General features: G+C 37.1%; 2 protein-coding genes and 1 pseudogene across 2 annotated transcripts; 2 read left to right on the forward strand and 1 right to left on the reverse strand.

Moving 5' to 3' along the window:
* Window positions 1–4,725: 4,725 nt before the first annotated feature.
* Or14j3b (olfactory receptor family 14 subfamily J member 3B) lies at window positions 4,726–5,664 on the forward strand. The gene is given in 1 exon segment (NM_001000271.1): window positions 4,726–5,664. A coding segment is annotated over 1 exon segment (939 nt).
* A 4,125-nt stretch (window positions 5,665–9,789) lies between these two features.
* LOC147998420 (protein ILRUN pseudogene) lies at window positions 9,790–10,537 on the reverse strand (annotated as a pseudogene).
* Window positions 10,538–14,189: 3,652 nt separating this feature from the next.
* On the forward strand, window positions 14,190–15,177 carry LOC147998421 (olfactory receptor 14J1-like). Its single transcript, XM_087598787.1, has one exon. The coding sequence runs from the start codon at window positions 14,239–14,241 to the stop codon at window positions 15,175–15,177; it is 939 nt and encodes a 312-aa protein (XP_087454913.1). The 5' UTR covers window positions 14,190–14,238.
* Window positions 15,178–15,721: the final 544 nt, after the last annotated feature.

Raw genomic sequence — 15,721 nt, forward strand, 5'->3', positions numbered from 1 at the left:
TAATAATCATTCTGTTTATCATCTTAACAACCTCAAGTGAAAAAGGGACTAATAACAAAATTTAAAATAGACAAATTATGTGGCAAGCTTGATTCCGGCTTCTTATTACACAGAATAAGCTTTTAAAGGAATCAATAAATCTATAGTGTTCCAGAAAGATTAAATTATTATTCCAACACAAAGAACACAAGGCAAGGTGACTTTCGAAAGTGCCCATGAAAGCAGGAGCTCAAAACAGCTAATTTATTAAAAGGCTTTTCCCCATCAGACAGTGGGTTTGCTACCCATGACAGTGTGAACTGACAGCTCTCTTGCTACAGCCTCATGACCAATGGAATTGCTTGGCTTAAAAGCAAATTTTCTTGTATTCAAAACCCAATAACCTACGAGGACATAGGATTTTGTTTGTTCTTTGCAAAAGAGATGTGAGAGAGCGACATAGTAGAGACAGCACTGAATTTAAAATGTCTCTGAAATTGATGCAGAGGAGGACAGGGCACTGACCTAAAGGTTGGAGACTCTCTCAGAAATCATTTCTAGGAAAATGGTCCATTCACTCACACACACACACACACACACACACACACACACACACACACACACACACGAATAATCTGGTGGATTTTCACACATCCCTATATTAAGACACACACATTGATGAATGCTTGCTTAATTTTCTTCAGTGAAAATCAAACTTTAAACTATGAACTCACTCTTATCTGGGATATAGTTGGAGTCTCTTCTCAAACTCTGTACTAAACACATGATTATTTCCGCCATGTTAAATCTTCCTCTGTGTAATTACTGTCTCCCTGCCCTGCCCCAAGTCTTTCCTGGGAGAAGGTCAACAGTTCTGGTGGCTTCATATGAAAACAAATGACAGGAAAATTAAAAAAAAATGAAAATTCAAATACTAGTTGAGAAATACCAAAGACACATTATAATACAAAATTGGACAACAAATTAAAAAGTTAGATCTATTTTTGTCACAAAGAACAAGTGTGTATTTGAAATGTTAATAGCTTGGACTGAAGGGATGTTTGGTGTTTAAAAACACTGTTTTACCAGAAAACTCAATTTAGAGTTCCATCATCACATGATTACTCCCAAGTTCCAGGAGTTCTGATACACTTTCTGGGCTCCAGGGATCCCACACACACACATGCATTGAACACAGCTACACGCATGAAGACAAAATATTTGCACATTACACATGAAACAAGCAAATGAACTATAAATATGAATAGTTGTAGAGATAAAGCTTAGTAGGAGAGAAGTGGAAAAATAGAAACAGAAAAAGCAATATCATAATCCATTTTGTTCCTCAACTGCATTATTTTTTCCTGGGAAGGATCTGGATATCACCCAACAACAATGAAGACTATGAACTGATGCTTCAAATTAGGGAAAGCGATACCCAATGCAACCCATCTAATGTGCAGAAAACTTTTGGCAAAATAAAATAATTGAATTTCTACTGGTAACTTCAAGAAGTCATGAGGTTTTTTTAAGAGCAAAACAAAGGAATGCTTCATTTTCTGTGAAAAAGAAAGTAATTTTTATGGAGTGAACCAATTTTCCTACAGCAGTACCTGTGGACCTGGCCACACTCAACACCTATCTGTATCTGATGATTCCTTAACACAAACTCTAAACTTCATATAGAAGAAGTATTTCTGTATATAGATTCCACTATTGGTCTAACTGATAAATTTTAAGTCCTTTGATATTAACTGTTAGAATAAACAATGACAGATGTATAAATTCCTACATTATCTTTCTGTTGTAATTTATATACTATTTTGACCAATCAGAGATGCACATTTTTGCCACACAGCAGCTCCCTATCTATGGTATTCAGACTAGCAGCTGCCCCTCCTGCAATGGCTAAGTCAGAAACACTCAGTGCGGTGCCTGGGGTTCTGTTCTCTAATTGGATCTCTGGGAGATTCACAGGTCCAAGAAGGAATAAAAACCACTGAGCTGGGACAACCAAACCTCAAACTCACAAAATCCTTCAACAGCTATATGGATATTTTAGTGACTCCATTCCCAGGTGACATAGGGTGACAGTAAATGAAGTAACTTGGCCTAAGTCCAACTTCCATTTCAAAAGAAATTACACCTCCAAGTCCATCTCTCTGCAAGAAGACAGCTCACCACAATGGTTCTCTAGGGACATAATAAGGTTTAAAAACCTGCAATTATGGACAAGAACTATCAGAAATTGCTGATCATCTTGGAGACCTACATGCACAAGTCATCCTGGAGTAATTTTCCCAAACTTGGATGAGGAAAGATCAGTGTTTTATGGAAATTCTAAAACAACCTTACAATCTAAGTTTGTTTGAAAAAGCAAGGCTATCATAACAAGGTAGGAAAGACATCTTACTGAAAATAAATAGTTTTTTAAAATTCATATACATATAATAAGCGACCATGTGAGAAGACTGGTGAATGAGAAAAGTTAACCTGTTACATTCCTGCATATGCGACACTTCTGTAAACTGTTAAACCACTTCTTCAACAGCTCTCAGATGTCAAGCAAGACAGCCCAAGGTAGACAAGATCAATGTGATTGTTACTCTGTCCCTGTGTCTTTTTTGATATATATATATATATATATATATATATATATATATATATATATGTTTGTAACTCAATGGTAATACTGTTATTCAAGTTACTAACTCTCAAGTTTTTCCTATTAAAATGTTTACCTCCAAGCTGATGAAACCACCTGTGTGGATCAAGGGTGATCTATTTTAGGAAGGACTCTAACATGCTTCCTGTCACATATATAGGAATAATCAATATTGCTCAGCTTTCTTAACTCTCAGTCCTAGAATGATTTGTCAGGTTAAAATATTAATATTAAATGAACTGGTTTTGTTTATTGTTAATTTAAATGAATCAATATAAAATTTAGTATGAACAGGAATCATAAATATGTTTATCATTTTACCAACCTCAAAGGAAAATACTACCAAAACAGAATTTGAAAAGATGAAAACTGAGAAACATAAGAGAGATCTTTGATTTGCTCTGGTTTCTGTTGTGTATATGAGGTGTTGAAGAAATCAAGCAGTATGAGGATATTCTAGAATGATTCAAGTTATGACTGAAGTACACAGAGCAGGAGACAAAAGGCTTTCAAATGTAAAAGTTGTATCAGATGAAACAAAATTTATCTATTTCATTTAATAATGTTTTGTATTCCTATAGATAAGGGGAGGGGAGTTTTATAGAGCTCAAACTTGTTTGAATTCAGCATGCTGCTGCCACAGGTCCAGGGACTCATTTTCTCATGGCATAGTTGGCTCTAAGACCACTTGAATTACAATCAAATTGCAATGTCCTGTCAAGTAATTGAATATAGGTTTGGAATTATTGTCTATCAAGCTCATTCTTGCAAAAGAGATGTGAGGGAGGTAGAGTGAGTTCGTTCTGTCACAAGAGAGAGGCCACTTAAAATGCTTCAACAATGAAAAGGATGGCCTCAAATTTTATTCTGTGATTGCATTTGTAAACACACAATTTTTAGGTAGACACAAAAAGTATCTGATGATATTTCACAGGACTTAAAATTTCAAAAGACCAACAGAACCTATTTTCTTTCACTGCATAAAACTCACCAATGGAAAAAAAAACATGCAGGAAGCTGACACTCCATTTAATTTTCATCAGCTATCAAACACCAATATGCATTTTGCAAGGGAAGAATGATGGTTTATTTTTAATTCCTCAAATATGTACTTGAACTAAAAACATGTCTTCTGTCTGAAACATAAATGACTTTAAAATTCCAGTTTCTTATTGGATATTGGATATTTTCCTCCACATCTTAAACTACTTCAAGAAATCACCATCTGTCTTTGCAATTGTCTATGCTTTGTGGTAAGTGCTAATAACTGATGGCTATACCCGAGGTTAATAGTATAGGCTTCAGTGAAATAAAAATAAAATTCAAAGAGAAACTATTTGACATCTAAAAAATCATTAAAATGAATAGAGTACCTACATTGAGGGTGGGATGTAAATATTACTCTTGCACAAGCATTTTTCCTCTCTTTCAATAATACCAGCATGGTAATTTTAGAGCAAAATAATGATCATCTTTACACTTGATTCTACAATGACCAATAACCTCTTGTGGTAACAGCAGTATTGTTTGCTAAGACAGAATAAATCTTTCCAGTGGACACCCAAACATATTTTAATTCCTGGCATATTTCTTATGATGTGAATTTCATTTGCTACAGTGGTATTCAATCCTATGTTCTCATCCATAGTACATCACTGCATGTTCATTGATGCCTTAAAGAAAATCAGTGTTTTTCAACCATGGCAGTGGAACAGAACTTTTTCATAGGGCAAATACAATTACATTGCTTGAGAGAACTAGTGAAGGATCACATGTATATACACCTGTAATTACTGCTTTATGAGTGAATAATGTGAGATCTGTAGAGATGAGAAACTTGTACTCTCACTTAAATTTCTCAACAAGTAGAGTATCGATAGATGATAGATAAATACATAGGGAGATGACTCATTCAGATATATATATATATATATATATATATATATATATATATATATATATATATATGATAAACAGCATATACAGTAATTATTGAAATAAATATTGATGAACAATAATGCCGCAGGGTGTTTCTACTGTGTTTAATATATTATTTTGTTTTCCAGCTCATGTTACCAAAAATGATTTGGAAAAATATAACCACAATGAGTGGATTTCTCCTCATGGGGTTCTCTGACAACCATGAGCTGCAGATCTTACAGGCTTTGCTCTTCTTGGTGACATACCTATTGGGCTCAGCAGGTAACTTCATCATTATCACCATCACAACACTGGACCCTCAGCTCCAGTCTATAATGTATTACTTTCTGAAGCACCTTTCCATTCTGAACCTCTCATCTCTCTCTGTCACAGTTCCTCAGTATGTTGACAGTTCCCTGGCACGTAGTGGTTACATTTCATATGGCCAGTGCATGCTGCAGGTTTTTTTCTTCACAGCTTTGGCCTGGAGTGAGATGGCCATTCTCACAGTGATGTCTTATGACCGCTATGTGGCCATCTGCCTCCCACTGCACTATGAGGTCATCATGAGTCCCAGAAAGTGCACTTGGGCTGTGGCAGCTGTGTGGCTCAGTGGAAGCATCTCAGGAACTTTATACACAGTAAGTGCACTCTCTATCAGATTCTGTGGGGACAAGATAATTCACCAGTTCTTCTGTGATGTCCCCCAGTTGTTAAAGCTCTCCTGCTCTAATGATCACCTTGTAATAATGGGAGTGGCTGATTTCCTGTCGGCAATGGCCTTTGCCTGCTTTATTGGGATTGTCATCTCCTATGTCCACATATTCTCCACAGTTCTCAGGATGCCCTCTGCTGACAGCAGGTCTAAGGTCTTCTCTACTTGCCTGCCCCACCTTTTTGTTGTCTCATTGTTTCTTTCTACAGGCTTCTGTGCATATCTAAACCCTACCTCAGACTCTCCAACTGCTTTAGAGTTCTTATTCTCCATCTTTTACACAGTACTACCTCCAACTCTCAACCCTCTTATTTACAGTCTGAGAAATGAGACCATAAAGAGTGTTGTAAGGAAGTTACTCTTTAGTAGAAAATTTGCTGTGTAGAATTATTTTGCCCTGTTGTTTCTGGTTGTTTAATTAAACATGTGAATGATTTTAGTCATTCGGGTTTCTTCAAACTCTAACGTTAATGAATGTTTTGTTTTCATTTTCTGTAGATAAACTACGTTATATGACCATGTCTTTATGGATGTACGTACAGTGTCTGATTTCTTTGCATTTTAGTATTAAACGTGTTGTTCCTTCAAATTAATAAAAAATTTAAAAGCCTTGTAATATAGATTCATTGCTTTTTACTTCCTAAAACATACACATGTAGACAATATTACAATCTCAGTATTGTTCTTACCACTTTTGCAGAGGCAATATCACAAAAATAATAACAGAAAAGTAATACTAATAGCCCTAGGTCTCCCACCAAGGTATAATTTTAAGTCAAAAATTTATTTTAAATTTTTATTTTAAAATTATTTTTGTCTATTACTATACATATTGACATAAATGTGTATGATATCAGTAGATAAATTTGCATAGTTAGATTTTCCTTGACTACAGTTTTCAATTTATATTAAAATGTATCAATATATACTCCTTTAGTTTTCCTATTTAAAATATCTGTAATACTTAATTACTGTTAAGAAATTTGACATGCATTTGTAAGTTATCAAGCTTTGTCATTACAATTCTATAGAATAAGTTTATTGGATCAAAGTGTAGAAAATATTCAACCCTTTTATAAAAAAAATTTATTAGATATATTTCTTTACTTACATTTAAATGGTATCCTCCTTCCACGTTACCTGTCCATAAGCCCTCATCTCCTCCCCTCCCATCCCCCATGCGGGTATTCCTCCCATATATCCCCCTTACTCCCCCCCCCATATTCTCCTGCACTGGAGGTACAACCTTGTCAGAACCAAGGGCTTCCCCTTCCACTGGTGCCCCAACAAGGCTATTCTCTACTACATATGCAGTTGGAGCCCTGGGACAGTCCATGTATAATCTTTCGGTAGTGGTAAACCACTAAAGTCCCTGGAAGCTCTGATTAGCTGGCATAGTTTTTAGGGGTTGCAAGCTCCTCCAACTCTTTCAATGCTTCCTCTAATTCCGCGCAAGGGTGTCCTCCTGTTCTCAGTTTGGTGGTTTGCTGCTAGCATTGACCTCTGTATTGGACATGCTCTGGATCTGTCTCTCAGGACAGATCTATATCCAGTCCCTTTCAGCATGCATTTTTTAGCTTCATCAATCTTATCTAGTTTAGGTGGTTTTATAGATATATATGGGCTACACATGGGGCAGGCTGTGAATGGCTGTTCTTTGAGTTGCTGCTCTGAACTTTGCTTCCATTTCCCCTCCTATGGATATTTTTACCCCTTTTAAGAAGGAGTGGGAGTATCCGCATATTAGTCATCCTACTTCTTGAGCTTCCTGTGGTCTGTGGATTCCATCTTGGGTTATGTGAGCTTTTTAGCTAATATCCACTTATCAATGAATGCATACCCAGTGTGTTTTTCTGTGATTGTGTAACCTCACTCAGGATGATTTTTTCTAGTTCATTCCATTTGCCTGTGAATTTCGTGAAGTCGTTGTTTTTGATAGCTGAGTAGTATTCCACTGTGTAGATGTACCACATTTTTTGAATCCATTCCTCTGTTGAAGGGCATCTGGGTTCTTTCCAGCTTCTGGCTATTATAAATAAGGCTGCTATGAACATAGTGGAGCATGTGTCTTTGTCGTATGTCGGAGCATCTTTTGAGTATACACCCAGGAGAGGAATAGCTGGTTCCTCAGATAGTGGAATACCAATTTTCGGAGGACCTTCCAGACTGATTTCCAGTGTGGTTGTACCTGTTTGTAATCCCCCTAACAATGGAGGAGTGTTCCTCTTTCTCCACATCCTTGTCAGCATCTGCTGTCACCTGAGTTTTTATCTTAGCCATTCTGACTAGTGTGAGGTGGTCTCTTAGGGTTGTTTTGATTTGCATTTCCCTGATGACTAAGGATGTTGAACATTTTTTAAGGTGCTTATCAGCCATCCAATATTCCTCAACTGAGAATGCTTTGTTTAGCTCTGTACCCAATTTTTAATAGGGTTATTTAGATCTCTGGAATCTACCTTCTTGAGTTCTTTGTATATTTTAGATATTACCCTCTATATGATGTGGGATTGGTAAAGATCTTTTCCCAATCTGTTGGTTGCCCTATGGTCCCAATGACAGTGTCCTTTGCGTTACAGAAGCTTTGTAGTTTTATGAGGTCCTATTTGTCGATTCTTGACCTTACAGCATAAGCCATAGGTGTTTTGTTCAGGAAATTTTCCCTAGTGCCCACGTGTTCGAGATTCTTCCCCAGTCTTTCTTCTATTAGTTTGAGTGTATCTGGTTTGATGTGGCAGTCCTGATGCAATTGGACTCAAGCCTTGTACATGGTGATAAGAATGGATCAATTTGCATTCTTCTACATGCTGACCTCCAATTTTTCCTGCATCATTTGTTGGAAATACTATCTTTCTTCCACTGGAAAGTTTTAGTTCCTTTGTCAAAGATCAAGTAACCATAGGTGTGTGGGTTCATTTCTGGGTCTTCAATTCAGTTCCACTGATCTATCTGCCTGTCTCTGTATCAATACCCTACAGATTTTATGACTATTGCTCTGTAGAACTGCTTGAAGTCAGGGATGGTAATTCCCCCAGAAGTTCTGTTACTGTTGAGTATAGTTTTCGCTATCCTGGTTTTTTTGTTATTCCAAATGAATTTTCAATTTCCTCCTTTTGTCCCTATAAAGAATTGAGTAGGTATTTTGTTGGGGAGTGCATTGAATCTGTACATTGCTTTTGGCAGAACGGCCATCTTTACTATATTAATCCTGCTAATCCATGAGCATGGAAGATCTTTCTATCTTCTGAGTTCTTCCTCAATTTCTTTCTTCAGAGACTTGAAGTTCTTGTCATACAGATATTTCACTTACTTGGCTAAAGTCACACCAAGATATTTTATATTATTTGGGACTATTGTGAAGGGTGTCATTTCCTTAATTTCTTTCTCAGCCTGTTTATCATTTGAGTAGAGGAAGGCTACTGCTTTGTTTGAGTTAATTTTATACCCCGACACTTTGCTGAAGTTGTTTATCAGGTTAAGAAGTTCTCTGTTGGAACTTTTGGGGTTATTTAAGTACACTGTCACGTCATCTGCAAATAGTGATATTTTGATTTCTTCCCTTCTAATTTGTATTGCTTTGACCTCCTTTCACTGTCTGATTGCTCTGGCTAGGACTTTGAGTACTATATTGGATAAGTAGTGAGAGAGTGACAGCCTTGTGTAGTCCCTGATTTTAGTGCAATTGCTAGGGATATAGGAACAGATAGCTGCCGGTACCCGCATTTGTGGTCTGTGCCCAGGACCGAACCGAACCAGCCAAACAGCTCCCTGCACCCAAATTCCATGGGGGAGAGAGCTGGACCCTCAGAAGTGTGTATACTCTTGAGGTCCCATTTCTTAATTGTTGATCTTAGTCCCTGAGCTGTTGGTGTTCTATTTAGAAAGTTGTCACCTGTACCAATGAGTTCATGGCTCTTTCCTACATTCTCTTCCATCAAATACAATATGTCTGATTGTATTTTGCAGACTTTGATACATCTGGACTTGAGTTTTGTGCAGAGTAATAGACATGAATTTATTTGCATTCTTCTACTAGCTCACATCCAGTTACACCAATTCTATTTGTTGAAGATGCCCTTTTCCATTGCGCATTTCTGGCTTCTTTATCAAAATCCAGGTGAATAGATTTACATCTGGATAATCGATTTGATTGCACTGACCATACTGCTTGTTTTTATGCTAATAATATGCAGTTTTATGCTCTGAAGTAGAGATTGAGATCAGGGATGGTGATAGGTCCAAAAGTTCTTGTACAGGATTATTTTAGCTATCCTGGATTTTGTTGTTGTTGTTGTTGTTTTTGTTGTTGTTGTTGTTGTTTTACTACATGAAGTGGAGTATTGTTCTTTTAAAATCTGTAAAGAATTTAAATCTGTTGGAATTTTAGTGGGCATTGCATTGAATCTGTAGATTGCTTTGTTAAGATAGCCATGCTGTCGGTAGGTAAAATAATTTTTGTTTTAAAAGATGGCTTATTTTCTCCCATTTAAATTTCTTCCCCTTCCCAAGTGGCCTAACAACTCATTAGACGGATGTCATCACCAAAACCCAAGGTGGCTTCCTGGATCTCTTCTCGGTCGCCTCTATGCCCCTCCAGCAGTTCAGCATTCATCTGATTGTCAGTTCCTTTGGGGAGTGCAAATGGGTTGAAGTTTCCGTCTACCTTGTGATGGTGTGACTGTGTGTTGAATTCTGTTTCAAAAGATGACAGCCTCTGTATTACTCCTAAAAGTTCACCAACCTCCACAATGAGAATCACCCAGATGACATGTCCATAGTAGAGTCCAGTAGCAGTGCACATCCACCACTGTCCCTGGTACATTCCTGCTCTGCTGCGCCTGCACATCTGGACGCTGACATCTGCAATCTCTTGGGGCTCTAGTGATCTCACCATCACCATGTTCACATGTCCAAACTGGTCTCCCTCAACATATTTACGACAAATCCCTGGAAGACAGGCTTCTGCCCCAGAATTCTGGATTGGCCGTGTTTTTATGTACTGGATATCGGGGGATATTGACTCTCTTTCTCCTATGGTGACATCTTCAACAAAAGACATGTAGGGTACACTGATTGATATTTGGGATCTCAAAGTCATTTTAGGCGCATTAGCTGCTCGCAAGTTCCAGTTGGTCATGTCCAGGAAGAAGGCAGCAGCTGGAAGCTAAGTAGCCGCTGGAACTCAGAGATGAGCACGTCCTTGTCTTGTGCCCAGGCAGCTGCACGAGCTCAGGATCCAGGTCCATATCCATGCCCTCCATTGTGGAGTGGGGGCCCCCGGATGCACAGCTTCCACCTCTCAAACATGCTTCTCCACAGGTGGCCGCTGCTCCTGAACCCAGAAAGAGCCCAGGAAGGGCTCTGCACTGTAGGACCCAGACTTCTCACCACCTCATGGACTGGGCTCGCCATGAAGCGCCACATCGCTGGCACCTCTGGTACCACTGGCTCCTTCTCTCCCTGGCTTTTAAGCTCATGCCCACCACTGCTGCAGCCCCTATGGGTATATCTGCAGCTGGTATGATTAATTCTACTGCTCGATAAGCATGGGAGGTCTTTCTATCTTTTGATATCTTCTTCAATTTCTTTCTTCAAAGATTTCAAGAACTTGTTATACAGATCACTTGCTTAGTTAGTAATGCCAAGACATTCTATAATGTTTGTGTCTATTGTAATTTCACTAATTTGTATTTCTGTAGTGACTCGTATGAAGTCAAGAGATTCTATTTGAATCAAAGCAAAGTAATGCTTTGTTTTCTGTAGAAAGGAATAAGCAATTTTAAAGAAGCAAACTAATTATACTATGGCATCTTCTGTGACTTGGCCTCACTCATTATCCATCTGTACTGATGATATCCTAAGGTGAACTCTAAACTGCAAATAGAGGAATATTTGCTGTATTTTGATTTCCTCCAAGAGTCTAACTGATGAATTATGAATTCTTTGAAAATAATTGATAAGATAAAATATGGAATGCAAATGTATACATTCTTACATTATTTTCTAATATCGTTTACATATGTATGTATATATTCCTATCAGAAATGTACAATTTTGCTACATAGTAGCTGTCTACCTGAGGTAGTCAGACCAGCAGCTGCCCTGTGAGATATTGCCTACAATGACTGAATCAGAGACACTCAGGAAGTGCCCAGATTTCTGAGCTCTAATGAGCTTTCTGGAGATTTACAGGTCTCCTAAGGACTGAAAACTACTAAGTTGGGACAACAAAACCCCAACGTCAGAGAACCATTCAACAGCTGTCTGGAAATTTTAGGGACTCCATTTCCCAGGTGACATGGGGTTAGAGTAAATGAAGTAACTTGGTCTGAGTCCAAATTTCCATTTAAGAAGAGATTACACCTCCAATCCATCCCCTCTCTACAAGAAAACAGCTCACCACAATTGTTCTCTAGAGACATAATACGATTTAAAAGTCTGTAATCCTGGACAAAATATGAGAAATTGTGATCGGCTTGGAATGCTACACGCACAACAAGACATCCTGGAGTAAGTTTCCCAAATGTGGATGAGGAAAGATCAGTATTTTATGGAAATTCTAACAAAACCTCACAATGTTACTTAGTTTGAAAAAGCAAGGCTATCATTATAAAAAGGTAGGAAGGGCATCTTACTGAAAATAAAGTACTTTTTAAAATTCATATACACACAAAAAGGGACCACGTGAGAAGATGGGTCAATGAGAAAAGTTAACCTGTTACATTCCTGCATATGTGACACTTCTGTAAACTGTTAAACCACTTCTTCAACAGCTCTCAGATGTCAACAGAGAAACCTCAAGGTAGACAAGCTCAATGTGATTGTTACTCTGTCCCTGTGTCTTTTTTGATATATATATATATATATATATATATATATATATATATATATGTTTATAACTCAATGGTAATACTGTTATTCAAGTTACTAACTCTCAAGTTTTTTTTCTATTAAACTGTTTAACTCCAAGCTGACTGTGTGAATCAAGGGAGACCTGCTTTAGGAAGGGTGCAAACTTGCCTCCTGTCACATACATAGGAATGGTCAATATTACTCAGCTTTCTTAACTTTTGTGCTGGATGGATTTGTTAGGTTAAAATAGTAATATTAAATGAACTGGTTTTGTTTTTCAGAAAAAAATTTAACTTAAATGATTCAGTATAATTTTAATATGAACAATAAACATAAATATGTTTACATTTTACCAACCTCAAAGGACAATACTATCAAAGCACAGAATTTGAAACAATGAAAACTGTGAGAAACATAAGTGAGATCTTTGATTTCTCTCATATTTCTGTTGTGTATATGAGATATTTTAGAAATCATATGAGGATATTTTAGAATGATTCAAGTTATAACTGAGGTTAAACAGAGCAGGAGACAAAGGCTTTCAAATATAAACATTGTACTAGATGAAACAATAGTTATCTAGATTATTTAACAGTATTTTATTTTCCTATAGATGCAGGATCTTTCTGAGGAGCCCACATTGGTTTGAATTCACAGGTCCAGGGATTCATTTTCTCATGGCATAGTTGTATCTAAGACCACATTAATTACAATCAAATCACAACATCCTGCAATGTAATTGGGTCTAGGTTTGGAGTTATTTGCTATCAAGTTCATGCTTGCAAAAGAGATCTGAGGGTGGTGGAGTGCAGTACAGGGAGATAGGATGACACACGACAGATGCCACATAATGGAAAATGTCTCCAGGTTAAAAAGGATGTCCTCACATTTTATTCTGTGATTCCATTTTTAAGCACACAATTTTTAGATAGGCACAAAAATTATCTGATGATATTTCACAGGATTTAAGACTTCAAAAGACTGACAGCATATTTTCTTTTGTTGCATAAAACTCTATGCAATGAAACACTAATGGATTAAAAAAAATGCAGGAAGCTAAGCCTCCATTAAATTCTCATCAGCCATTCAACACCAACATGCATCTTGCAAGGGAAGAATGATGATTTATTTTTAATCTCTCAAACATCAAAACAAAGGACAATGAACTAAAACATGACTTCTATCTGAAACATAAATGACTTTAAATTTCTAGTCTCTTTTTGGATATTGGATATTTTCCTCCACACCTTAAACTACCTCAAGAAATCACCATCTGTCTTTGCAATTGTCTATGGTTTGTGGTAAGTGCTAATAACTGTTTGATGGCTACACCCGAGGTTAATAGTATAGGCTGCAGTGAAATAAAAATAAAATGCAAAGAGAAACTATTTGACCTCTAAAAAATCATTAAAATGAATAGAGTATCTACATTGAAGGTGGGATGTAAATATTACTCTAGCACAAGCATTTTTTCTCTCTCTCAATAATACCAGCATGGAAATTTGAGAGCAAAAAAATGATCATCTTTACACTTGACTCTACAGTTTTCAATAACCTCTTGCAGTAACAGCAGTATTGTTTGCTAAGAGAGAATAAATCTTTCCAGTGGACACTCAAACATATTTTAATTCCTGGCATATTTCTTATAAATGTGTATTTCATTTGCTACAGTGGTATTCAATACTATGTTCTCATCCATAGTACATCACTGCCTGTTCACTGATGACTTAAAGAAAACCAGTGTGTTTCAACCATGGCAGTGGAATAGTGCTTTTACATGGGGCCAATACAATTGCATTCCTTGAGAGAACTAGTGATGGATCACATGTATACACCTGTAACTACTGCTTTATGAGTGAATAATGGGAGATCTGTAGAGAATAGAAAGTTGTGCTCTCGCTTAAATTTCCCAACAAGTAGAGTATCGATAGATGATAGATAAATACATAGGCAGATGACATATTCAGATAGCTATATAAATAGATGATAAAGAGTATATAGAGTAATTATTGAAATAAATATTGACGAACAAATAATGCCTCAGGGTGTTTCTACTGCATTTAATATATGATTTTGTTTTCCAGCTCCTACCACAAATTCTGTTATCAAAATGATTGTGAAAAATATAACCACAATGAGTGGATTTCTCCTCATGGGGTTCTCTGACAACCATGAGCTGCAGATCTTACAGGCTTTGCTCTTCTTGGTGACATACCTATTGGGCTCAGCAGGTAACTTCATCATTATCACCATCACAACACTGGACCCACAGCTCCAGTCTCCAATGTATTACTTTCTGAAGCACCTTTCCATTCTGGACCTCTCATCCCTCTCTGTCACAGTTCCTCAGTATGTTGACAGTTCCCTGGCACGTAGTGGCTACATTTCATATGGACAGTGCATGCTGCAGGTTTTTTTCTTCACAGCTTTGGCCTGGAGTGAGATGGCCATTCTCACAGTAATGTCTTATGACCGCTATGTGGCCATCTGCCTCCCACTGCACTATGAAGTCATCATGGGTCCCAGAAAGTGCACTTGGGCTGTGGCAGCTGTGTGGCTCAGTGGAAGCATCTCAGGGACATTATACACAGTAAGTGCACTCTCCATCAGATTCTGTGGGGACAAAATAATTCACCAGTTCTTCTGTGATGTCCCCCAGTTGCTGAAGCTCTCCTGCTCTAATGATCACCTTGTAATAATGGGAGTGGCTGATTTCCTGTCGGCAATGGCCTTTGCCTGCTTTATTGGGATTGTCATCTCCTATGTCCACATATTCTCCACAGTTCTCAGGATGCCCTCTGCTGACAGCAGGTCTAAGGTCTTCTCTACTTGCCTGCCCCACCTTTTTGTTGTCTCATTGTTTCTTTCTACAGGCTTCTGTGCATATCTAAACCCTACCTCAGACTCTCCATATGCTTTAGAGTTCTTATTCTCCGTCTTTTACACAGTACTACCTCCAACTCTCAACCCTCTTATTTACAGTCTGAGAAATGAGACCATAAAGAGTGTTGTAAGGAAGTTACTCTTTAGTAGAAAATTTGCTGTGTAGAATTATTTTGCCCTGTTGTTTCTGGTTGTTTAATTAAACATGTGAATGATTTTAGTCATTGGGGTTTCTTCAAACTCTAATGTTAATGAATGTTTTGTTTTCATTTTCTGTAGATAAACTACGTTATATGACCATGTCTTTATGGATGTACGTACAGTGTCTGATTTCTTTGCATTTTAGTATTAAACGTGTTGTTCCTTCAAATTAAGAAAAAATTTAAAAGCCTTGTAATATAGATTCATTGCTTTTTACTCCTAAAACATACACATGTAGACAATATTACAATCTCAGTAGTGTTCTTACCACTTTTGCAGAGGCAATATCACAAAAATAATAACAGAAAAGTAATACTAATAGCCCTAGGTCCCCCACCAAGGTATAATTTTAAGTCAAAAATTTATTTTAAATTTTTATTTTAAAATTATTTTTGTCTATTACTATACATATTGACATAAATGTGTATGATATCAGTAGATAAATTTGCATAGTTAGATTTTCCTTGACTACAGTTTTCAATTTATATTAAAATGTATCTATATATACT

The sequence above is a fragment of the Rattus norvegicus genome, chromosome 20 (genome assembly GCF_021556685.1).
Source record: "Rattus norvegicus strain SHRSP/BbbUtx chromosome 20, alternate assembly SHRSP_T2T, whole genome shotgun sequence".
Taxonomy (NCBI): Eukaryota; Metazoa; Chordata; class Mammalia; order Rodentia; family Muridae; genus Rattus; species Rattus norvegicus.